The sequence below is a fragment of the Poecilia reticulata genome, chromosome 22 (assembly GCF_904066995.2).
Source record: "Poecilia reticulata chromosome 22, P_reticulata-male-v2, whole genome shotgun sequence".
Classification (NCBI taxonomy): domain Eukaryota; kingdom Metazoa; phylum Chordata; class Actinopteri; order Cyprinodontiformes; family Poeciliidae; genus Poecilia; species Poecilia reticulata.
Genome location: NC_088851.1, coordinates 16,201,580 through 16,228,587, shown reverse-complemented (window position 1 = coordinate 16,228,587; position 27,008 = coordinate 16,201,580). Strand labels below are relative to the sequence as shown.

The following is a 27,008-nucleotide window of genomic DNA, read 5'->3' as shown; positions in this document are numbered from 1 at the left end:
GTTGCTGCCTTTTGTGTCTAAAGTAAAAGTAAGTTTTAACAAATAAAGACAGAAGCGAAGGTACTCCTACCAGCCCTGTTTAAGTTACATACTTTCTTTTGTAAACATTTATTACTTACACAGCTGAATGTGGAAAAAAACACACAAACTGAATGACTTTAGTAAGAAAGGTAAAAAAATATTTTTCTTTACGATGTTGGTTATGATGCACACCCATATTCTAGTACTTCTTTGCAGAACTCGGATTTTATTATACCATTTCGATTTTTTGGGCTGTAGTCTTACAGTATGACAAATCTTTACCTGATACCATACACTCATTCTTTGCAAAAAAAGATCCAAATTTGTCAGAAAGCTGTGCTGAAAGATTAAGTTTCTTTTAACTGGAGATGTTGTTTTTGCATCAAACATATCTTTCACAATTCTGACCAAAAAACCCACCCTTAGTTTCAAATTGCCTAGTTTCTTTACATGTCAACGGGCCTTGTATTTTAATAGTGCATACACATTTTTTATCCTCTCTGAATGAGAGAACGCACCAGGTGAAACATTCACAGTCCCCACTTCACTCCAACTAACCTTGACTGAAACAAGAAGGAAATAAATCACTATCAGGCTCCCTTGTAATCAAGAGATGATGCACTTGTTGGCCAACAAGTGCATCATCTCTTGGAGCTGGTAATCGTATTTCACCCCAGAAAATGTCCCAGCAGCAGCAGCATAGAACCGTGTGTGCGATATGAAGCCAAAACTTTCCTGGAAAGTTCATTTGGCTTTTTGTCAACAACAAAACCAGTCACCAGTGAATCAAAACAACTGGTATTGGTTTTAAAAGACATGGTAATTGCTCCTTTTATACATAGGTTTTCAGTGTTTATTTTCAGGCTTACTGATGTATGTATTCCAAAACCATGGAGTTGACTAAATTTATATCGCAGTGGGGATTGATGCACATGCACAACCTAAAGCCGTTTTACACAAGGAATCTATCAATTTTCCTGGTCTTGGAGTAATTTGTGGAAAACGGGGGAAAAAAAGAGAGAGGGGGGTATCTCTGAAGTTAAGTGAGCTAAGTAATTTCTACCATCTGCACTGCACATTGCTGCCGCCTTGCTCCCCTTTAAATGTAAAGTGGCAAGGCAGAACACAAGGCCTGGCCGCAAGAGTCGGAGAATGACAGAGTGGAGAAGTTTGGATCTCTCTGGAGAAAGGGGGCTCTTTGCGGAGGGGTTTGAATTTTTTTTTTCCTTCCCAAAACCACCAGAAGAAGGCAAGTTGCACCACTAAACGTGGCTTGTAGTTTGCCTGAATATTCTCCACCGCACTTGACTTGCCAGTTGTGAGTTTATAATCTTGCACCACTCCAATCTCTGCTAATGCTATCTGAAATGGCTTTGATTATTATTGTATTGAAGTGGTGGAGTGCAGCGTAACGGTGCACCCATTTAATATGTGGGACTCCCAGCCATTTTGTTTCTGTGAGGCCCTGCACGTGTTATTTGGGATTGCTTCCCATCAGCGCTGATGAATTTGTAACCGTGGATTACCACGGTTCAGTGAAAGAGGATTTCTCGTTTCCTTTATTAATTTACTTATTAACAATCGACTTTGACTGGCTTCCGTCTAGGGAGCTTCAAGCATGACAAATGCTGACTAGAAACAGTCAAACTGACATTGCTGGCACAAAGCTTACCCTCTTCATATTAATGCATCCCTTTTCTGTGTAGTCAAGTTAATCTTTGCTCACTAGAGGAGCTCTTAGGAGCAGAAGATTACACATTTTTTAGGAGATCTGCCAAAATGTTTTTCTGGTGACCAGCGGTGAAGTTCACGTGACTTCTATTGTTGCCACTCAGTCATTTCATCGAGGCAATATTGATCTCTGTAGCATTTAGCAGGTTTCAGAATGTCTTATTCTGTGTTGTTTTCTCAGCACTGTTTGCCTTTCCTGTCTCTCAGAGCAGAGAGTGATCTGTCAAACTGATAGGAAGGTGGCAGAGGAAGTGAAATTATATGTTGAAGCAGCAAGAAGGTTTTTGAGCGTCAGAGGGTAAAGGGCGTGCAAAATGTTTAACTAGTAGCATTATTTATAATGTATTAAAATGGAACATTAGAAATTGTACAGCTGCTGAACTTTTCTTTGAATTTCAAACGAAAAGAAAGCAACTCAGCAGGACTCCTTCTGTCACTGTGTCTCTTTATTCAGCTACATTGGCTGGTTAGCTGCCCTCAGAGCCGCTCCCTGTTTCCATATTCCCTCCGCTGCTGCTCTCCAATCGGCTGTGGTCGGCGGAGCAGCACAGCCTGTTCGAGTCTGTGTGAAATGGCTTTTCTGCACGCTGCCCCTGCCATTATTCTTGTCCCTGCATATAAACATTTAGAGAAATTGCCTGTTGGGGCTTGTGTTTTAAAAGGAGGTGACAGCTTGAATGTTGAAATGTGGCTTTTCTGCTTGTTTTTGAGTTGGCACCAACTATGTTAAGCGAAATTAAGTTCACAAAAGAACCTGGAAATCAAGGAGCTTTTTTTTAATGGCTTTCCGAAACAGACCTCGCTGATTCTTGATGTTTTTTTGTTTTTTTTGTTGAGCAACAGACGTCTGCTCCTACATCCTGCTATTACCACACACCTTCTGACCTCCATCAGAACAAGAGAAAGTGCAGACGGCATCAATCTTAGCAGAAATCGCCCCCAGGGTCATCTATTCATTTGCTCCATGTGGAACTGGTGGCTTTTTCCTGGACCAGATAGGGAACACGGAGATAGTAGTTAAGTACACTGCCTTGTAATGCTATCCATATACTTTAAACTTTTTCAGATTTTGCCACAAAGCATCTGATTGACTAACACAAAATAGTGCCTAACTGTGAGGATAATTATGGTTTTCATTAGAAAAATAAACAAAAAAATCTGTTACTGGTGGGATGTGTTTTTATGATGACCTTAAATAACACCCAAAGTAGCCAAATGGCTTCAGAAGCCACTATTATGATAAATGGCTTTCTTTTGTGTGAAATTTAATCACATCATAAATCTAGCTATTTTGTATCTGTGAAGTGTAAGAGGTTAGTTACAGAATATCAGTGAAAACACAGCACCATGAAGACCAACGATCACAGCAGACAGGTCAGGGATTAGTTTGTGACTGTTTGAAAGAAAACTTCAAGAACTCTGAGATACAATTTACCACAAGGGGCACAAGAAAATTCAGAAGAAGGAGCTCTGATAATTGGCGTTTGCCATTGTGGAAGAAAACTTACTTAGTCTCTATAGTGAAAGATAGCGGTGTTGGTATCATGATGTGGGGATGCTTTTGTCCTGCAGGTCAGAGCTGATTTGGAAGATGGATGGAGCTAAATAATGCATAGTCTTGGAAGAAAACTTGTTGGAAAACACTTGAAATTGGGCAGAGGTTCATGATGGCTCTGAAGAGACAGACAAGAGCTACTGTTGCTACATGTTAGTGACCCTTTCAAAACCCAAACCTAACCCCCTTCAGGATCTGTGGCAGGAATTGAAAACTGCTAACCAGGAACTCTTGATCCAATCTGATATGTTTGCATTTTTTGAGAACCATGTTTCATTTTCCTGCTACTTTACTTTGACTGTACACCATTTTGGGTTGTTCTGTCTCATAGATTCCAAATAAGATGCCTTGTAGCTGCCGACATTCGTAGCTGTAATTTGGTATGAAAACTTTTGCAAGGCACCATATATGTTTAAGGCAGAGGTTCAGGGGTTGGATCATTTGCAGCCATAACTCATCAGCTGTGTGCAGGGGCCTGGCCAAGCTTGTCTTAGATCATGCTGCTGTCTTCCTGTGAGGGCCTTAGATCCTGTGACTCAGCCTTCCTTTGCTCTGCCTGGACACTGCTCATGCCTGTAAAAAGCCATGCACACACTCATGCATACACAGACACATGAAACCACACACCTATAGATATATAGGTCACTGAAGAGATGCGAGGCTGTTTCTGTTATTTATGTAAATGTTTTGCAGTGTTAGACTAAAAGCCATCTGGTTGGATTAGCGATACAGTGGTTTGTAACTAAACAATGACCTCACCTCCATCATCTCCTCAGCACTTCTGTGACTTTTGTACTTTAGGCCAATTCAGTTCAGGGGGAGTATTGTTTCTCCAGATCAAAATAATAAAAACATGTCAGAATAACCGCAGGATTTTCTTCAGACTGCTCTTGGATTTGGCTGGAAACCATCTGCTTTTGTGATTGATGCAAATAAGGTAAGCGGTATAGCTTTCTTATCGTCTCATGCAGATTGAACGACATCTAAGATGACAGGTGTCTCCTCTCCTGTTATACTGTGGTCTGGCCAAGGTTTTGCAGCTAATCGCGGTGGTTAGAGGAGCGATTCCACCATGTCTGCACCAGTTAAAAAAAACAACAAAAAAAACAGAAGATGACTTACGAAAGTAGCACGAAAACTAGTAGAGTTTATTGCATATAATATCTTGCCACTTTTTTAACTTCAGGCATTTTGTAGCTGTGAAAATCCTAACTAAAGTGATCAAACATCTCTGGGACTTGCAGACTGATAACCTTACAGCGTTTTACTCTTTCCAAAGCAAAGCAAGCCTGTAGCATGCTGTTGCTGCTGCGAAGAGCAACAGTTGAATTACTGTTAGGATTTTGACCTTGTTTTGCTTGTGTCACACAGTAGCACCACATACGTGTGGAGCACAGCGTTATTTCATGCTTAGCTGGGACTTCGAGGGTTTAGAAGCATCAAGAGTCATTCAAAATGTTGCGCTGCTACACTGTAACGACATTGAGCTCGTACTGTAAGAACTATGAATGAACAGCGAGGCATATTCCCCCACATGGAAGAAAACACGTTAGTCAGCCCTAAGAGTGAGAAAGTAGCTGCTTCTATTACCACTAAGCCACCACATGAGTTTCCTTTCTGCTGCATGTGGCTCATTGAGTTAAAACTTTTCCTTTTGCAGAGGAAAGTCGGCTATGTAATGAGGAACATATACAGTGACTTTGTTTCAGTGCACGACTGGATGGATTTGCAGGATTCTGGAGGTGTAGAAAGATGAAGTATGAGACAGCCACGCATACCCTCCCCCCATTTCTTGTGCCTCCAGCTGTAGAGTGTTTTTCTTGGCCTGAATGTAAAAACACAGAAGCAAACAGTTTTATGTTATGTACGGTGGAAACAAAGCATGCATCATGGAGTTAGAAGGAGAGGGAATTACCAAAAAAATGTCATTTTTTTCCTGAACATTACATGTGTTGTCTTCAAAAGACTTTCATATATGTTGTAATAGCCATGCTGCAGAGCTTTGTGGAAATGCTTTTGCACAAAAAAAGGTTGAAGGTAAAGTGGCATAGCTTTGACTCAGTGGAGCTAACATCCTTTATTCTTTGAGATATTGTTTTTACATTTTGTAATTTTTCTTTTCACAGTGTGTAATTTAGTTTCTGTTTTGAACTGAAGATGAAAAAGTTTGTCTACCTTGTAAATAGTTACTTTTAGTAAAATAGACCATATTATGGGATAAACTGCATTTTTACAAAGTAATAATAAAAAAAGAAGCCATATGATGAAAATAAGGAACTGTTAGGGAGAGCGGTGTGCTCTAATTTAAACTGTTGAAACTTTGAGTATCTGCTATCTTTATCTTTTAGTCAAGATTTGGCTGCATTCAGTGTTTTTGTTGCAACTGTTGCATTTGAGTACTTTAGAATACCAGTAATGGAGTTCAAAAGGTGAAAACCCTTTATACAGTGGATGAAATAACTCCTGCTAATTTTCAAAACAAAAGCACATTCTCTAAGTACTGCTGTAGTTTCATTGTAATGTGGAGAGGCAGAATACCAGCGAAAAAAAATAAAATGACTTAAATAAGGGCTTTAAAGTTATTATGTCCTTGTGTGATACAGTGAAATAGGCACCACTTAGAATCTGCTGACTTAATAGGATGTAAGACATTATTTGTAGCCAATCACCAAGTTTTCCAAACATCTCAGGAGGGATTTGAGCCTTCCTTTTTACAGAAGCTCTCTAAATCCTTCAGTGCTCTTGTTTTCTGCTTGACAATGTACATGTTTTCTGTTGGATTGAGGTCTGGAAACTGATTTGGCCACTCCATGACCTTAATCTACTTCTTCTTTGGTCACTCATTGTTTTGTAGTGTAACCTTTGTTTTTTTGTTTTTTGTTTTTATGCTGGGCGACTCATTCTTTACCCCAGTTTGGTGTTAACCTAGATTTCCATGTAAATGACCCTGTTCATTAGTCTATCAAAGCACTGAAATGGCCCTGGGGCCGTACCAGAGCCGATTTGTACTGATTGGAAATCTTGACTGGGGAACTGAAACCTATATATGGCTTCTGTAGCTAGGGGATGGTTGACCTCGGTAGTTTACAGTGTAGCATGTTCCTGATGGTTGTCTGGTTATGTGGTCTTATTGCTTTCAGATCACTAACAAGTTCTCTAAGTCATCACTGGCTGTGGAAACTTCCCATTGGATACCAGACAGCTTGGATTGTTTCTGGTTAATGAGTTTAATATTTTGAATGTGATAGCTTGACCCCTTGCATTCTGGTTGTGGTGATTCTTGAAACATCAACTGCAAACCATCCCTTTTGAATCTTACCCAATTCTTTAATGGGATTTCTTCAAAGTCTTCTCAAGGCTGCAGTTGTCCGTGTTGGTTGTGCACTTTTTTGTCACATTTTTTTTTTACTTCCAGTCAACTTTCCATTAGCCACACTTATCAAAACGAACAAAAACTATTAATGAATTAGCATGAAAAAAATTATATTAAGATGTATTGTACCTGTATTTTATCACATAAATGTTACTATGTTAGATTTGTATGTAGTGTTAGGAATGTATTTGAGCTTCTTTCCCATTCAACTCCTTTTCTTTATCATGAATTAGCAACATTCATGAAAATTTGAGGAATATTTAACATTAGCATAATGCAGTTTTACATCTGTGCAGTAGTACCATTTTTGCATTGATGCAGTTCTATAAACAAAACTATAATTGTATTTGAAAAGTAGATAATGTGTATATTTGTTCCTGAAAAAAAGAACTGTAGTCACTCTAACCTTATTATACAGTTCATAAATGATGAAAAAGTTATTAAAGCAATACATTATTTAATTTAATAACACAATTTCTGCAAAGAATTCATTGTTTTTAATGCTACTTGAAAATCCCTGTGCAAATTTTAACATTTGCATTTGATATGCACAGGAATTTGCATCATTTACCCTCAACACTGGTGAGCATATGCAACTAGTTTTTCCAGTGCCGTATTTTGGCAAAGTATGAAGTATCGAAGCACATTTTCCTCTTTTGTGGGTGGTAAATTACACCTCAATTTACCGTTTTGATGTAAAAAAAACTTTCCTTTCTAAGAAACCTTTACTGTGGTTTATTCCTTTATTGTAAGACTTGTATACTAAATATGAAACATCTTAAAGCATTCCGGGGCAAAAATCCTGCTATTAGTTTCCTCTGAGACCAGAAGCTCGGTTTAATGTACAACAAACTAAAGAAAGTTATCTTCTGTCTTTAGCTGAAGTTTCTCCAGGGTATGTGATCCACTTTCTTTCACAATTAAATAATTGCAAACTTATAAGTCAATAGTGTTATTTATCTGTTGAATAAAAGCACATTTGATCACACACAGACCCTGTGACAGCCTGTATCTTGCCACCTCAAGCAAAATAAACAAGCGCCTTCCACCTCCTGACTGGTGTTGAATATTTCACAAGAGCCAGGCACCTTGATTAAAAAAAAACACTCCAGCTTTTCGGAGGTTGAATGTTATTTTACTTGCGCACGTTGTTTTGTCATTGCATTTCTTCAGTAACCTAGATGTACATGCTCATACCCAGTCGGAGGAGCAGTTGTTCTCTCAATATCTGCCTATAGCCATAGCTTTGGTTCCCAATAAAATCTTAAGAAATGCCAGGTAAAAAGTGGTAAAGATGTCTTTTAAGCTTAGGTTTACATGAAGTGACACATCATTACTGCAGCCTTAATGAAAGACTGCATTGCTTTAAATAATGACAGCTCACAGCATTTTCTAAACGAAATGTTGTGTAACTTTAACCTTTACACCGTGGGTGTCTGGCTGTGTCAGATTAGATATTTACAGTGTAAGAAGGAAGAATGGCCTAATGCAGTGAAAATAAACCACATGACAGTCGAATGCCAGAGGTAACGGGGCCTTTCTTCCCTTTGCCATTTTAGGAAGAAATTGCACCTGTTTTGAAGAGTGTTTCTGAATGACTTCATTATAGGCAGCCAAATAACACTAATGATAAATAAGATTGTAGAGAAAAGTTAGAGCAGATAACCTTAAATGATTAGTTAACCAATCAAACAATTGATGGAGTAAAAAAAACCCCAAAAACAAACACACAATCTCAAAGCTGAAACTTTATTCTTTAATTCCTCTTTTTTGTTTTATATTTTGTAAATTTGTCAAAACAAAACAATCTGGTTCCTGAAATAATTTATGAAACTGTTATCGTCCCTTTTTTTTAAAAACTTTTACAGTGTGTTTACCAGTTGAACAAATTTTTGTCATCACATCTGCATGGTCCTTTGCCAGGTTGTAAAGGTGTGTATCAGCCTAAGATCCAGCAGCATACGCTCTCTTTACTGTGATCTCACACTACTCTTTACGCCATTTGACTTATGAAATCCGTTTTACTGTGCCTTGCAAAACCTTTTTACATTTAGCAGTATAACCACAAACTTGAGTGCCTTTTATTAGTTGTGAAGTACTGGGACATGAAGCAAGTGGTGTGCATGTGTGTTAAATATAAGCAAAACTGTTTGTGCACCATCCTCAGCATGTCAGATTCTGCTGATCAACATTTACAAAACAGTCAAACATCGAAGGATGATGTGAAGTCTCAGTTCTGTGTAAACTTTTGGACTGAACAGCTGTTGATCTGTCTATGCTTTGCACTAGGTCACATTCTTTCTGCAACATCATCTTACAGTTGACAGCAAATACAAGTAGTACTATCTTCCAAGGTATAATGTTGGAAGGACACCCCATTTCTTGTTGGGACCTTTCAACTGATCGCAAGGTGAAATAAACATGTGCAGTTTTTCAGGATGATTTGCAATCATCTTTAAAAACAATGTTCTAGAACATAAAACATTCATAAAACATTAAACATCTCCACGGCCTTGTCCCTGACCTGATTGGTGTGTTCCTTGATTTCCATAACCTGTTAGTTCATTGATGTTCTGAACTTCTGAAGCAAACCACAGAGGCCTTCACAGATCTACGGTATTTACACTAAAATTATTGTATTACATACAGGTAGATGCTGTTTATTACTTAGGGGACTTCAAGAAATTGGTTGTTGTGGATTTAATTTAGGGGTAGCAGAGTAATAGGACCTTCCTGCAAATGCAAAATTTGAAGTTTGTGGTTGTAACTTAAAAAAGGTGAAGGATTTCAAAAGGTGTGAGTAGTTTCGCAAAGCATGGCATATGAACCAATTATTTAATTTTTGTACATGGGTGAATTCAGATGTGATTTTATTGTCTTTCATGGTTGAAACAGTTGAATAACATGTCAGTCATGTTTCCTTGTCACCTTTACTCACTTCTTTTCTCGTTGTCCTTCGCTTCTTTTAGTCACAACAGGATTAAGCACATCAATGGTGGATTAGTTCGTTTAACAAAACCATACAACTCTGCACTCATCTTTCCAGCCTGACTTGAGGACCTCACACACAGCCCCCCTGTCTTTGGTGTGCGTGTGTGGTCGTGGGTGCTTGGCTGAATGAATCTTCGTTTGAAGATGATAAAAAGCTTTGCTAGCCTTCAGAGATCCATCCAGTCATATGTGTAGAGACTGTTATGTGAGATTTAACTTGCGTGAAGGCTGTAAAACGGCGGTAAGCGCTTTATTTTCACAGACCAGAAAGAAAACATTGTGTCAAAGTCTGCCTTAGAAATACATTCACCCTATCTTTTTCTGATCAACACACTTCTTTTAGCTAAAGTGAACTGGTTAAAATAGCGTCCTAAACCTGCCAATCTATTGTTCTTGTACCTCATTCTTCCTCTTGCTTTTGCGGGTGTGGAAAGTTGTGTCCTCTGCCCTTGTAGCACTACATGCTTGCCTGCAGATGCTCCTGCTACAGAGCTCTGCACAGTGGAAAGTGCTGCTCGATATGCCAATAGGAGGGGGGTCAATCTGGAAAGACTCTAATTTTTAAGTGTGCATCTGAGAGCCAGCTTGTCCGGATGGAGGAGGAAAACCCCACAGCAAAACTGCAGCCAGCTCAGGAAGGATGCTCCCCGTTTTTCTTCCACATACGGGGCGGTGACGGTTCATGCCACATGGTGTTAATCACCTGAAAGCGTGACAGGGTTTAGGAAGTAGATGTGTCAGAATGAGGGGGTGAGCTGGAAACATTCCATTAAGCCGACACGTGCCTCTTGCAACATACAGTGTCGAGCCGAGCTGCATCTTTGTAGCTATGAAAATCATTCATTTAGTTTTAGCCACCATGATGACTTACATTTGCTTTTACTACATTTGAGTGAAATTATGCAATCTTACAGTAGTGGCCAAAAGTTTTTAGGATGACAGAAGTCTTGTTTCTTGCATGCATTACTGCCTCAAATGTCATGGTGGTAAGTTGGATAAGCCATTAAAAAGATTGATCAGACTAGATGAAATGAACTGGAAAGTCAATGAAAGTTCATAAAACTAACTTAAGTAAGGAAAAAACTCATCTGGACTGTTTAAATTCAGCCAGGCAATGACATAATTTCAGTGGAGAGTGTTAAGGCCTGGCAGCAGATCTCACTCCGTGATTTAATTATGAGTTGAATTGTTTTAAAATGGAGTGGTGCTTGGTTTTACCCAGGACTAAGCGGACCTTATGGCTGGCTTGGGAGGGCAGTGGAGTCCACTTGAGTTTGATCTGGATGAAGTAACTAAGGAGAAGCAAGTCAAGGGTTTTCCACTTTCAGTTTTGTTTCTTTTTATTTGATAAATCATTGTTGATACCATCTCTTGGTTTTATTGTTGTACCATCCCTTTTAGAGTGATGAATTGAAGGTATTTAAAACAAAATAGCATTTGCATACAGTCCTTTTAAATAGCTGTATCAACACACTTCCTAAGTACATTACTATATGTGGGGATTCACTGCCAATTGGGGTGTAAAGAGGTGAATAACAAAAATGACTGTTTTTTGGAGTTTTGTCTTTGTTTACAAGTCACCTGCAGTCTGTGATTCTCCAGCGGTCAGACGACCTTGGTATTGGTCTTTCTTGGCACTTCCAAAGACCCCAGGTGTCTTTTGTGTCCTGTGCCCAGACACTGTCAACCTCTGCTGCTCCCAGGCCACGTGGATATTGTTCTGTCCTGCCCATTGTGCATGACCCAGGTTCAAGGGGAAACAGCTGGCGTATCCCTCAGTACGAGCCATCTTGGCATCAACACTAGGCTGATGTCATGGTCCGAGCCCCCCCCAGTTCCCACTTTGTTACAAAACCATGAAAACTGGATTCAAAAATCTCAGTATTGTTGATCGACATTTTCCGTTCAGTCAGGTGTGCAAAATGTGTTGTTGGTCACAGGAGATGAGAAGAACTTCCTCCTGAAATTACTTTGATATTAAAAAGATAATAATTTTACTGAAAATAAGTGCAAGGTACTGCTTTAAAATTTATCTAATTAATAAATAGAGTTAATCCAGGTGAAATTTAGTCTCTTTGTAAATGTCACAAATGTTCTTAAAATTTATGAATAATCAGCATCATGAAGACCAAGGAAGAAATCAGACAGCTCAGGGATAAAGTTGTGCTGAGATTGTAATGCACACTAGGAGGACCCGAAATCAGCCACGAGACAGGAGTGAGCAGAAAACCACAGATCTTTATTGGAGACAGCCAAGGGCGGCACACAGGATAACTAGCTGAAGCACTAGCTGGAAGATAGTGCGTGGGGGCGGGGGGAGAAGCGCAGATGCAGGGCTGCGTACTCACAACCGGGGATCAGAGGAATAGAGTCCAGATCCAGTTCTTGGTCAGCCGGGCCGAGGTCATACACGAGGTGGAAGATAGCAGAGTCCGAGGGAGTGGGCGTGAGCGGCGTCAGAGAACAGGCTAGGGTCGAGATCCGGGTAGGCAAAAACAGTAGTCCAACAAGGGAAGGCAAAGGGGAAAATCCAAAGGGCAAGAGCGAGGCAGTAATACACAGGGCGTGGATGAAGAGCTAGAAACTACTTGCTGAAAGCGTTCGATAATCTGGCAGTGTGCAGGTAGCGGAGGGAGGCTTAAGAAGGGGAGCAATCAGGGAGCGGCACAGCTGCAGGGAATCAGGGAGATGAGGGACACGACATGGATGGAGTCAAAACAAAAACAACAGGCACATGTCACCATTACAGTACCCCCTCCTCAAGGTCCGGCTCCTGAAGGACCACCAGGCTGGTCGGGGTGATCACGATGGAAACTCCGGATGAGAGCCTTGTCCACAATGTGGCGGGACGGAACCCACGACCGCTCCTCAGGTCCATAACCCTCCCAATCCACCAGGTAATGGACTCCACGGCCCCATCGTCTGGACTTGAGAAGACGCCTCACCGTGTAGACAGGCCCCCCAGCGAAGATTCGGGCGGGAGGAGGGGGTCCGGAGGAGGGCACAAATCGGGATGCGGAGACAGGCTTGATGCGTGAGACATGGAAGGTGGGATGGACCCTCAGGGAAGCAGGCAGCCGGAGACGGACGGCCACCGGGTTAATCACCTTGGAGATGGGAAATGGTCCGACGAAACGTGGAGCCAGCTTCCTGTTCACCATCCGAAGCGGAAGGTCCCTGGTTGACAGCCATACCTTTTGCCCAACCAGATAAGCGGGGGCCGGGATCCTGTGTCGGTTGGCAGATCTAGAATATATGGCAGAAGTAGTTAAGAGTGCCCTGCGGGCCCTTCTCCATACCTTAAGGCACCTCCTGGCTGAGGCATGGGCAGAGGGAACCATGGCAGCCCGTTCCTGCAAGGAGAAAACTGGTGGTTGGAAACCATAAACGGTATGGAAGGGAGATAACCCCGTGGCACTGGAGGGAAGAGAATTGATAGCATGCTCCACCCACGGCAGATTCTGTACCCAATTGGTAGGGTCTTGTTCGCAGAGCATGCGAAGTTTGATCTCCACCTCTTGGTTGAGACGTTCAGTCTGGCCATCAGACTGTGGATGGAAACCAGAGGAGAGACTCACCTGGATTCCCAACTGTCCACAAAACTCCTTCCAAAAACGTGAGACAAATTGAGGACCACGGTCAGAGACGATGTCTACAGGAAGCCCATGAAGGCGGAACACCTCCCTGGCAAGGACTTCACTCAACTCCTTGGAGGAGGGCAACTTCACTAGGGGAACCAGGTGAGTCATCTTGGAGAATCGATCGACTATGGTTAGTATGGTGGTGTACCTGTTGGAGGTGGGTAAGCCAGTGATGAAGTCCATTGAAATATGAGACCAAGGCCGGTGGGGAATAGGTAGAGGGTGAAGAAGCCCCGAAGGGGGTCGGCGAGATGGCTTAGCCTGGGAGCAGACCCGGCAGGCAGAGACAAACTCCTTGACATCCTTGGCCATGTTCCTCCACCAAAAGCGTGTCTGGATCACCTTCAGGGTTCTGGCTACACCAGGGTGACAAAACAATTTAGATACATGGCAAAGCTTGAGTACCTCAGCTACAAGATGGTCAGGGACGAATAGACGGCGGGGAGGACAGCCTGGGGAACCCGTTGTTGTCGGTTGGCCTCCCGGACCCGGTTCTCAACCTCAAGGTGGGTTACTGCCAGTCGAACAGACTTAGGAAGAATAAAATCTCCAGAAGTCAAAGGTTTACTCAGGGGTTCATGAATCCTGGACAACGCATCCGGCTTCACATTCTTGGAGCCAGGTCTGTAGGACAAGGAGAACGCAAAGCGGGAGAAGAAAAGGGCCCACCTGGCTTGCCTGGTGTTGAGTCTCTTGGCAGTCTTGAGGTACTGGAGGTTTTTATGGTCAGTCCACACTAGGAAGGGTTCCTTGGCTCCCTCTAGCCAGTGTCTCCATTCCTCCAATGCCAGTTTAACGGCCAGTAACTCCCGGTCCCCTACATCGTAGTTGCGCTCAGCCGAGGAGAGGACTCTGGAAAAGAAGGCGCAAGGATGAATCTTACCATCCTCATACCTCTGGCTAAGGATCGCGCCGACCCCAGACTCAGAGGCGTCGACCTCCACAATGAACTGACGACTCAGGTCCGGAGAATGGAGAACAGGTGCGGAGGAGAATAGGTGTTTGAGTCTTTGGAAAGCCTCCTCCGCTCTAGGATTCCACTGAAACGAGACTTGGGAGAGGTTAGGGCATGAAGTGGAGAAGCAATAGTACTGTAGTTGCGAATGAAACGGCGATAGAAATTAGCAAAACCTAGAAACCTTCTGAGCTGCTTACGGTCTTGTGGTGTTGGCCAATCCAGAACAGCGGAAACCTTGCGGTCCTCCATGGATAGCTTGTTGGGGGAGACCAGAAAACCTAAGAAGGTAGTCTGGGAAACATGAAATTCACACTTCTCAGGTTTGACAAATAATTTATTTTGCAGTAGACGAAGGAGCACAGAACGAACATGGGTGATATGTGAGGGAAGATCCTTAGAGAAAACCAGGATGTCATCCAAATAGACAAAAACATAGAGACCAATCATGTCTCTAAGGACATCATTCACAAGGGCCTGAAAGACTGCGGGTGCATTAGTCAAACCAAAAGGCATCACCAAGTATTCGTAGTGCCCAGTAGGGGTGTTGAAGGCAGTCTTCCATTCATCCCCCTCCCGAATACGCACCAGATGGTACGCATTTCTCAGATCCAACCTTGTGAAGATGTTAGCACCTTGGATGCGTTCGAATGCAGTGTTAGTGAGTGGGAGGGGATAACGATTCTTGATCGTAATGTCATTAAGCCCTCTATAGTCAATACAGGGACGGAGTGAACCATCCTTTTTACCTACAAAGAAAAACCCTGCGCCAGCAGGAGATGAAGAAGGGCGAATGATTCCTGCCTGGAGGGCCTCCCAATGTAGTCCCGCATGGCTCGGTCTTCAGGGACAGATAGTGGGTACAGACGTCCCTTGGGGGGTGAGGTGCCAGGAAGCAGGTTGATGGCGCAGTCGTAGGGGCGATGAGGTGGCAGAGAAGTAGCATGATGTTTACTGAAGACCTCTTTAAGGTCGTGGTAGTCCTTGGGGATCCCTGAAAGTACAGGGTCCAGAGCCGGGGGACCCTGGAGTACAGGCCCAGGATGATTGGCAGCTTGAAGACAGGAGGAAAGACAACGAGGGCTCCAGCCAAGGACCAAACCCTGCTCCCAGTCTATGTGCGGGTTGTGCAGTCTCAACCAGGTGGCACCAAGAATTACAGGGATCTTAGGAGAGTTGATGATAAGAAAGGAGATGGATTCCTGATGATTCCCTCCCACGATCAGTCGGACTGGCTCTGTCTCCAACTTGACCTGGTGTAAAACATGACCATCAATTGCCTGGACCACAGACTTGCGAGTACTTTGTTTTAAATTCAACTGGAGAGAGCGAGCTAGCTCAGCATCCATAAATTCAGTGTCGGCTCCAGAATCGACAAAAGCTGCTAAGGAGAGGGAGTGACCCTGCATAGAAATTTCAGCTTTAATGGTGAATAATGGAGATGCGGCTGTAGTGCACTGACTTAGTAGAGCACTACCGACCGAAGGAACTAACCTCTTCGAGGGACACTGACGGAGTTGATGATCCTGACTGCCGCAGTAGAAACACAGGCCCTTTTTGAGCCTACGATCCCTCTCCTCCGGTGTCAGCCTGGAGCGACCAATCTGCATAGGTTCGGGTTGGTCCTGGGGGGGAGAGGAAGAAGGTTTGGGAAAAGGAGACCTCGTTACGAGCCTCGAGGGGGCCCCGGTGGAGGATAAGGTCGGTCAGAGGCCCTTTCAAGCCTTCTTTCATGCATCCGCTGGTCAATCCGGGATGCCATGGATTCCAGATCAGCCAGATCCTTAGGGGGGTCACGGGTGGAGAGTTCATCCTTTATGCCTTCGCTCAAACCCTGGTAAAAGGCGTCACACAAGGCTTCATCATTCCAATCACTGTCTGCAGAAAGGGTGTGGAAGTCGATGATATACTCATTAATGCGTCTTTTGCCCTGTTTAATTCTCCAGAGCCCCCTAGCTGCCTCTCTCTCTGGGAGGCAGGGATCAAAAACACGTATTAGTTCCTTGGAGAAATCATCAAAACTGTAGCAGAGGAACGTGTCCCTCTGCCACTCAGCTGTACCCCAAATCTTAGCCTTTCCAGATAATAGAGAAATCATGTAGGCGACTTTAGCTCGCTCAGAAGGGAAGGAGCTGGGCTGAAGCTCAAACTGAATCTCACACTGTGTAACAAAAGGGCGACATAGGCTGGGCTCCCCACTAAAGACCTCAGGAGGGGACAGACGGGGCTCCTGTGGAGGAGTTAAGCGCTGCAGCTGTCGTGCGGGAGCCGGAGCACTGGGAGGCGCTGTGGGGCTAGACAACTTAGAGAGCATAGTCATCATTTCCTGCATATTAGCTTCTAGCTTGGTAATGGCTTTCTCTACAGTACCGCGCCACTCCTGCGCGGGCGTCGGGTCCATGGTGGCCAGATTATACTGTAATGCACACTAGGAGGACCCGAAATCAGCCACGAGACAGGAGTGAGCAGAAAACCACAGATCTTTATTGGAGACAGCCAAGGGCGGCACACAGGATAACTAGCTGAAGCACTAGCTGGAAGATAGTGCGTGGGGGCGGGGGGAGAAGCGCAGATGCAGGGCTGCGTACTCACAACCGGGGATCAGAGGAATAGAGTCCAGATCCAGTTCTTGGTCAGCCGGGCCGAGGTCATACACGAGGTGGAAGATAGCAGAGTCCGAGGGAGTGGGCGTGAGCGGCGTCAGAGAACAGGCTAGGGTCGAGATCCGGGTAGGCAAAAACAGTAGTCCAACAAGGGAAGGCAAAAGGGGAAAATCCAAAGGGCAAGAGCGAGGCAGTAATACACAGGGCGTGGATGAAGAGCTAGAAACTACTTGCTGAAAGCGTTCGATAATCTGGCAGTGTGCAGGTAGCGGAGGGAGGCTTAAGAAGGGGAGCAATCAGGGAGCGGCACAGCTGCAGGGAATCAGGGAGATGAGGGACACGACATGGATGGAGTCAAAACAAAAACAACAGGCACATGTCACCATTACAAAGGTGTGTATCAGCCTAAGATCCAGCAGCATACGCTCTCTTTACTGTGATCTCACACTACTCTTTACGCCATTTGACTTATGAAATCCGTTTACTGTGCCTTGCAAACCTTTTACATTTAGCAGTATAACCACAAACTTGAGTGCCTTTTATTAGTTGTGAAGTACTGGGACATGAGCAAGTGGTGTGCATGTGTGTTAAATATAAGCAAAACTGTTTGTGCACCATCCTCAGCATGTCAGATTCTGCTGATCAACATTTACAAAACAGTCAAACATCGAAGGATGATGTGAAGTCTCAGTTCTGTGTAACTTTTGGACTGAACAGCTGTTGATCTGTCTATGCTTTGCACTAGGTCACATTCTTTCTGCAACATCATCTTACAGTTGACAGCAAATACAAGTAGTACTATCTTCCAAGGTATAATTTGGAAGGACACCCCATTTCTTGTTGGGACCTTTCAACTGATCGCAAGGTGAAATAAACATGTGCAGTTTTTCAGGATGATTTGCAATCATCTTTAAAAACAATGTTCTAGAACATAAAACATTCATAAAACATTAAACATCTCCACGGCCTTGTCCCTGACCTGATTGGTGTGTTTCCTTGATTTCCATAACCTGTTAGTTCATTGATGTTCTGAACTTCTGAAGCAAACCACAGAGGCTTCACAGATCTACGGTATTTACACTAAAATTATTGTATTACATACAGGTAGATGCTGTTTATTACTTAGGGGACTTCAAGAAATTGGTTGTTGTGGATTTAATTTAGGGGTAGCAGAGTAATAGGACCTTCCTGCAATGCAAAATTTGAAGTTTGTGGTTGTAACTTAAAAAAGGTGAAGGATTTCAAAAGGTGTGAGTAGTTTCGCAAAGCATGGCATATGAACCAATTATTTAATTTTTGTACATGGTGAATTCAGATGTGATTTTATTGTCTTTCATGGTTGAAACAGTTGAATAACATGTCAGTCATGTTTCCTTGTCACCTTTACTCACTTCTTTTCTCGTTGTCCTTCGCTCTTTTAGTCACAACAGGATTAAGCACATCAATGGTGGATTAGTTCGTTTAACAAACCATACAACTCTGCACTCATCTTTCCAGCCTGACTTGAGGACCTCACACACAGCCCCCCTGTCTTTGGTGTGCGTGTGTGGTCGTGGGTGCTTGGCTGAATGAATCTTCGTTTGAAGATGATAAAAGCTTTGCTAGCCTTCAGAGATCCATCCAGTCATATGTGTAGAGACTGTTATGTGAGATTTAACTTGCGTGAAGGCTGTAAAACGGCGGTAAGCGCTTTATTTTCACAGACCAGAAAGAAAACATTGTGTCAAAGTCTGCCTTAGAAATACATTCACCCTATCTTTTTCTGATCAACACACTTCTTTTAGCTAAAGTGAACTGGTTAAATAGCGTCCTAAACCTGCCAATCTATTGTTCTTGTACCTCATTCTTCTCTTGCTTTTGCGGGTGTGGAAAGTTGTGTCCTCTGCCCTTGTAGCACTACATGCTTGCCTGCAGATGCTCCTGCTACAGAGCTCTGCACAGTGGAAAGTGCTGCTCGATATGCCAATAGGAGGGGGGTCAATCTGGAAAGACTCTAATTTTTAAGTGTGCATCTGAGAGCCAGCTTGTCCGGATGGAGGAGGAAAACCCCACAGCAAAACTGCAGCCAGCTCAGGAAGGATGCTCCCCGTTTTTCTTCCACATACGGGGCGGTGACGGTTCATGCCACATGGTGTTAATCACCTGAAAGCGTGACAGGGTTTAGGAAGTAGATGTGTCAGAATGAGGGGGTGAGCTGGAAACATTCCATTAAGCCGACACGTGCCTCTTGCAACATACAGTGTCGAGCCGAGCTGCATCTTTGTAGCTATGAAAATCATTCATTTAGTTTTAGCCACCATGATGACTTACATTTGCTTTTACTACATTTGAGTGAAATTATGCAATCTTACAGTAGTGGCCAAAAGTTTTTAGGATGACAGAAGTCTTGTTTCTTGCATGCATTACTGCCTCAAATGTCATGGTGGTAAGTTGGATAAGCCATTAAAAAGATTGATCAGACTAGATGAAATGAACTGGAAAGTCAATGAAAGTTCATAAACTAACTTAAGTAAGGAAAAAACTCATCTGGACTGTTTAAATTCAGCCAGGCAATGACATAATTCAGTGGAGAGTGTTAAGGCCTGGCAGCGGATCTAACTCGGTGATTTAATTATGGGTTGAATTGTTTTAAAATGGAGTGGTGCTTGGTTTTACCCAGGACTAAGCGGACCTTATGGCTGGCTTGGGAGGGCAGTGGAGTCCACTTGAGTTTGATCTGGATGAAGTAACTAAGGAGAAGCAAGTCAAGGGTTTTCCACTTTCAGTTTTGTTTCTTTTTATTTGATAAATCATTGTTGATACCATCTCTTGGTTTTATTGTTGTACCATCCCTTTAGAGTGATGAATTGAAGGTATTTAAAACAAAATAGCATTTGCATACAGTCCTTTTAAATAGCTGTATCAACACACTTCCTAAGTACATTACTATATGTGGGGATTCACTGCCAATTGGGGTGTAAAGAGGTGAATAACAAAATGACTGTTTTTGGAGTTTTGTCTTTGTTTACAAGTCACCTGCAGTCTGTGATTCTCCAGCGGTCAGACGACCTTGGTATTGGTCTTTCTTGGCACTTCCAAAGACCCCAGGTGTCTTTTGTGTCCTGTGCCCAGACACTGTCAACCTCTGCTGCTCCCAGGCCACGTGGATATTGTTCTGTCCTGCCATTGTGCATGACCCAGGTTCAAGGGGAAACAGCTGGCGTATCCTCAGTACGAGCCATCTTGGCATCAACACTAGGCTGATGTCATGGTCCGAGCCCCCCCCAGTTCCCACTTTGTTACAAAACCATGAAAACTGGATTCAAAAATCTCAGTATTGTTGATCGACATTTTCCGTTCAGTCAGGTGTGCAAAATGTGTTGTTGGTCACAGGAGATGAGAAGAACTTCCTCCTGAAATTACTTTGATATTAAAAAGATAATAATTTTACTGAAAATAAGTGCAAGGTACTGCTTTAAAATTTATCTAATTAATAAATAGAGTTAATCCAGGTGAAATTTAGTCTCTTTGTAAATGTCACAAATGTTCTTAAAATTTATGAATAATCAGCATCATGAAGACCAAGGAAGAAATCAGACAGCTCAGGGATAAAGTTGTGCTGAGATTTAAAAGTATTTTGCCTCTATATGACTGTAACAGACGTGGCAACACTAGTTGTTTAATGCAGCATAAAAGGTTTTAGAAGGAACATTAAGAAAGTTGCTTAGACGTCAGCTTGAGGCAACTCTTTAATAGTCAGCATAGTGACCCAGAGTAACTCTGGAGGAGCTGCATAGAGTCACGGCTCAGAGGAGAGGCTCTCTCAACAGGACATGCATTCCACAAATCAGAACTTTATAAATGGTGGGGAGAAAGAATCCTTATGACTTTTATTCAATGACAGTCATAAGAAGTGCTGTTTCCCACAAGCTACTCAGAGAACACAACTAACATGTGGGGGAATCTGGGAATCGTGAGAATTATACCATGAGACACGACTGTGGTAGATTTATGCCTTAGCTGTGCTTTTCTTCAGCAGTGACAGGAAAGCTGATGAGAGTAGATGTGACGATGGATGGAGCTTCATACAGCGCAATCCTGGAAGAAAACTTGCTAAATGCTACAAAGACCAGGCACTAGAATAAAGGTTGACCTACTAGAAAGGGCATTGAACCTAAACACAAAACCGGAGTTGGACAATGGAATAGTTCAAATCAAAGCATATTCTTGTGGTATATTGGCCTAGTCAAAGTTAAGGCCTAAGTTCAGTTAAGAATTTTGGAGAGAATTCCAATTCAGAGGAGCTTTCCATCCAATGTGTTTGAGCTTTTGCTGCCATAGCTGCAGCAAAAGGCGATTATACAACAGATAAGCGTTAACTTTAATGTTCATGGCACACTTTTCAAATTTGATTTTGTAAAACAAAAAACAACAGCATAAAAACTAAATATAACATATAATTTCGTTTGCACTTTTTTCTTATGTGTCACTTAAAACTCAAATATGAAGTTTCTGGATATAACACTACAAAATGTGAAAAGATTTAACTGACATGGATGCTTTTGCATTGTGCTGTATATTCGGATATACAATAGGGATGCCAACATTACTCACTAGGAGGTTATGATGTGCCGTAAAGGCAGGAAGTGACTCCGCATTGAGAGGAGTTGCACTTCCTGTGCTCTGACTCTCCTCTTCAACACTCAGGATTTCTTCTTTGGTCTGTTTTGGTCCTGATCTTACGTCTTGTAGCAACTCCTTTTTACGATTACTTGGTTTCATGTTAGCTTTGGTCAGAACTAGTAGTAAAGATGTCTGCTAGTTGAAGGTTACAGCAGTATGGTTGCCTTGTTGATTTTTCTTTGGCAAATTAAGTTAAAGAACTGCACATAGAAAAATTTAATATCCAGGTTTTATGACCTGATTTCTATCCTGAAAATGGGGTCCCTTTGAGTTACATTTCCTCATACCTCGTAGTGTAAATTCCTCTGAAATGAGGGAAGGAGGCCTGAGAAGGGGCACATTTCCTGAGTCATCGGGTTCAGAATACTCCTATACGTCTACAAATGGTGATGTAAGACTCTGGAAATGGCATAATATGATTATTTTTCACAGTAGGGTAATTTTGAGAGTTTCACTGCAGCACAAGGTTATGCGAACGAATCAGAAACCCCAAACAGATCTGCATCATTTAATGTTTTTTGCAGAAAGTCTAACATTAAAAAGTTTTAATGCTACTTGCACATAAAAGTAAATGTTACGGATATCTTTCTCTTGCATCATTTACTTATCTTCTGTCTGTGTATTTCTTCAGTTCCCAGAGTGTGGTTTCTTCGGCATGTATGACAAGATCTTGCTGTTCCGCCATGACTTAAATGATGAAAACATCCTGCAGAGGCTGACCTCAGTAGAAGACATCCATGAAGGGGACCTCATCGAGGTGGTGCTGTCTGGTATGTATGCATGCAAACAATTTATGAGGACGTGAAAATTTAGTTATATTCTCTTCTTATTAGCACCTCATCGTTTTTACACGTTTTGCTATTCCTTGATAGAGTATTCATGGCCATTGAAGTGTATTTTTCCCATTTTGTCACGCTACAACCACAAACTTGTTTTACTTAGGCAGTACATAATTATGAAATGAAAGAAAAAGCATACTTCTTTTTTTTTTTTTTGCACTTGAAAAATCTGAAATATGTAGTGTATTGTTGTACCCCTACATAAAATGCACTTCAAACAACAGGCTTTCAGAAGTCACCAAACTACAAGAGCCCACTTACATGCAATATAATGTTGGTATTAATGCATCTGCTATAGTAAAGCCTCAGAGGTTTGTTAGAGAACAATAATGAACAAAAAGCATCATGAAGACCATGGATCATAGCAGAAATAGTGAAAAATGTGTGGCACAATTTGAACTTTTCTATCTACTTAGTCTGAATGATCTTTAGGTATTTTGCAAAGGCTAGAACTGTAGGTCTCCACATGTGCAAAAGACTTGATTTCATTTACTGTTGCAAATTTGGAAAAGTGTGTTATTTTCCTTCACAGCTAAGTACGAAAGGTCAATAAAAAACACTGAAGCTTGTGGGTGTAAAGTCAAAACATGTGGAAAGTGTGAATATTTTACAGCGATTACCTTAGCTGCGTTAGGTAAAGTTGAGAAAAGCCCAGATGAAGGACGAACCTACAAATGTAAAGTGACACAGAATTGATGACATCAGTCAAAGCTTCAGTCTGACAGTTTGTGCTCCAGTTTATGTACATTTATAATACTTGAAAACAGGCAAAGTTTTGGTTCAGTCTATTCTTCTCCAAACAAACTTGACGTCATGCTTCTACAGACTTTCAATTCAGGAGGAGAGCCAACACAAAATTCACAGAGATGTTTAATCCAACTGTTTTAAAATCCAAACAGTTACTGGAATTGAATAGACTTGAAGGAGCTTCAATTCTCTGCCATAAATGCTCACAGCCCTTCCAGAAAACACAATTTATTTTAAGGTCAACATCAAGAGCTGAGTTCAACACTTTCCCATACTTATTAAAACTACACTGCTTTTATAAAAGAACTTAACACGAGCTATGAAAGCTTCCTGTAATCACTGTAGCCAATGCATGTGTGTCTGTCTTCTTGTGCTCACCTTTGTAGCTGCTTCATAGGTGTGAACCTTTTTTCTTTCTCATTTCCTGGAATGAATGAATCAACTTCCTTTGCGAGTGCCGAGACTTAAAAAAGTGCCTCAGAATATCCATTCTGCTTTAATCTGTTCTGCAGCTCCATCTGTCTCTACTGGGAAGCACCTGATACCACCTGTGCTGCATATCCCACTGCCTCTCCTGGGCTGAGGGGTTTGTTTGCAGGGATTTAGGCAGCGGATGACTGTATAGGTTTAGAATCCCAGGATTCCTCAGGCATCAGGACTAAGGAATGTAGACTTAAGACTGGAGAACTTCCTCTTTTTCTTTCTCTTTGTCTGTGTTTGTCTTTTTGTTTCAGTCTGTAGCTGACTGCCTGCTTTCATTCCCTCTCATCTAATCTACCCTCCTTAAACTCATCTGCAGGTGTAAACTCTGAAAGTTGAGCTCAGTGATTCCTGAGCTGCCTGATTAAAACTCCTGTGGAAGATCGGACTTTTGCTACTTCACCAAAATCATATTTTTTCAAACATTTAATGCAGTTCGTGACACTGAAACAAAAGAAAGCTCCGAGTTCCCAGGCCGTTTATTTGATATAGAAAAAATCTGAACTTTCTCTGCCCCACAATTTGTCTCCTGTCATCTTCCGTTCATTTTCCCTCTACTGGTATGTTGTTGGAGTCTGTGGCTGTGGGAGAGGGACGATCTGAATATCTTCCTCTCTGCAGGAGAGAGGCAGAGGTTGCTTTTTCTTGGCCGGCAGCTCAAAGAGAAAAGCGCTTGTTTTTCCTGCAGTAAGTGATTGTAGTAGACCCTTGGAGTGTAAACAGGCTCTGATGTGCAGGGCGGCCCCTGGACACAGCGGACACTGTGCAGAGCCCTTTTGGCCCTTGAGGTTTTGGCCTGGCTGTTTGTCCCTTTGTTCTGTTTTTTTAGCTTCTTTTAAAGCTACCAGCTGAACTTTTCTGTTAAATCAAACCAAAGCACTTTAGATGTAGTTTATCACCAATAGAATAACTATTCTTTGTGAGTTTTTTTTTTGTTGATATTTTGTTGTGAATTGTTATTTTGTTATTCCAAAAAAAATAGCTCATGTAAGTTCTGCTCAAGATTACTCGTTTACTAGAACTGTGCTTCTGTCGGAGAACCAAATTATTGTTACAGGAAATCTGTTTATCGGCCGTCATCTTTGGCCATGCTTACTAGCCTGCGCATTCATGGCAGCTTCTGTTGTGGAGATTGCAGCTTTAAGAGAGTTTAGCCAATAAATATTTTTCATCGTTTATGGTCTGTGATGCAGACCGAAGCAAACACAACTGCAGTAGATTGTTCATCAGTGACTGCAATAAAAATGCAGTGGCTACTGTTCCTATGACATTATTAAAGATCCGTGGATTATCAATAATTTCTAAGTTATTTTTATTTTAATTCGGTTTCAGAGTTTAATTGCTATGCTATAGTCCTAGATTACAGTTCATGTTTTCCTTATTCTGACGTTTGGGAGTGGGGATCTGTTCCAGTTAATTGAAAATAGGTTCTACATTAATATTCTCATTCAGTTTGGAGTCTTTTTGATTTTTAATGTATATCTGCTAACAAAAAATGTGACTAATGCTGTGTTAAGCTCATTGAATGGTTTCTATTTGTAAAAAAAAAAAAAAAAAATCTGTATGATTTTCTAGTGTTAGACAAGCACTTAACTTGTAGCAAGTTGATTTCTGGAAAAACAAACAAATATTAAGTCAAAATATATTATATTTTTTAAATTTTATTTACTTGTGTTCTGTGTGGCGTAACCTGTGTATGAGAACCACAGCATGGTTTTCAGTTAAAGTTGTCCATTTTAAAACACAAAGAAGAAACTTGTGCAGAGATTAGCTATACCTTAAGCCTCTATTCAGTTTGTCACACTACAGCCACAGTCTTCAATGTATTTCATTGTGATTTTATATTACAGACCAACAAGAAGTACTGCATGTTTGTAAAGTAGGCAGGAAATAGACAGTTTTCAAAGGTTTTTGCAAATAAAAATCTGAAGTGGTGTGCCTTTGTAATCAGCCCTGTTATCAACTCTGATAATCCTAACAAAATGCTATGCAACCAACTGCCTTCAAAGTCAACTAAGTAGTGAATAGTTTCCACCTGGTTGTAGTTTAGCCTCCGTTGTTCTGTGAAGGCCACATAGGTTTGTTAGAAATCTTTAGTGAACAAACAGCATCATGGAGAGCAATACCTGCTTTCAGAAGATCCTGAAAGCAGGTATTAGCATAAAAAACTATATTTTTAGCTGAACTTTGAACATCTCACTTAGCAGTGTTCAATCCATTATGTGAAAAAGGAAAAGTAAGGTGAAACTGATAGACTGGACAAGGAGAACATTAATCAGCAGCCATGTGACCTTAGTTAACTCTGGAGGAGCTGCAAAGATCTACAGCTCAAATGGGAGAATCTCTTGAAACAACTATTTCTTGTCCCACATGTCTGATTTATATGAAGGATTAACAATAAAAAAATAGTCTCTAGATTATTTGCAAACCAGGTAAAGATGTACCCCAAAATACTGGTTTTACATATTATTGACTCAGCAGAGGTGAACATGAATGCAAGCCACACTTTTCTGGTTTTTGTTTGGGAAATATTTTTGAAAAAAGTGTGCAGTTTCCCTTGTCCTTCACAATTATGCATTACTTGGAGATTGTAGACCGTGACATAAAACTCAAATAAATGGCGTTTTGTGGTGGTGTCGGAGCAAGGTAAATGAAAGCTTTAAAAGTACTTTAGCTGTTAACACCTTAAAATGTATGCAATTTGACCTGGAAGTATGTAATGTAACACATGCAGGATGTAAAAATATTGAGGGATTTCATTGAGTCCCACTGAGGTCAGTGGAGTTATTCTCTGGCTTAAACACATAAAATATTGATTCCATATCAGTGTTGAAATCTGACAAAAGTCCAGATTGTCAACTTGCTGGTTAACTTAATTCTGGTGTTTCTTGTGATGTCATCAACCCAAACACACACAAAGCGCAATTAACTGTTATTATCACAGGTGGTATATTATATTCCATCCATGGATCCATGTGCGCCTCTCGCCCAGTTAACATTCCACGCGAGAGGCAGGGTCACCTGGACTGGTCGCTAGTGTGTTGCAGGGCAACACAGAGACACACAGGACAAACAACCATGCACACACACACTCACACCTAGGGACAATTTGGGGAGGCCAATTAACCTGACAGTCATGTTTTTGAACTGTGGGAGGAAACCAGAGTACCCGGAGAAAACCCACGCAGGCACAGTGAGAACATTCAAACTCCATGCAGAAAGACCAGGGCCAGGAATCGAACCCAGAACCTTCCTGCTGCAAGACAACAGCTCTACCAACTGCGCCAAAGTTTTTTTTTTTTTTTACTGCTCATAGCAAATAGACACCACATTCATCTCTTGTGAGAAATACCCTAAAAGCAGCAGTCATGTTTATGTTTTGTGGTTTTTGTTGCTAATTAACAGGAAGC

The 27,008-nt window shown here is 41.8% G+C and overlaps 1 protein-coding gene across 1 annotated transcript in view; it reads left to right on the top strand.

The window, feature by feature from the left end:
* Positions 1 to 27,008, top strand: part of prkd3 (protein kinase D3) — a 60,127-nt gene that overhangs the window by 10,728 nt on the left and 22,391 nt on the right. Inside the window, exon 3 of the mRNA XM_008399553.3 lies at positions 22,164 to 22,302. Within this exon, the coding sequence (XP_008397775.1) occupies positions 22,164 to 22,302 (139 nt within the window). The remainder of the gene's footprint in view (positions 1 to 22,163; positions 22,303 to 27,008) is intronic.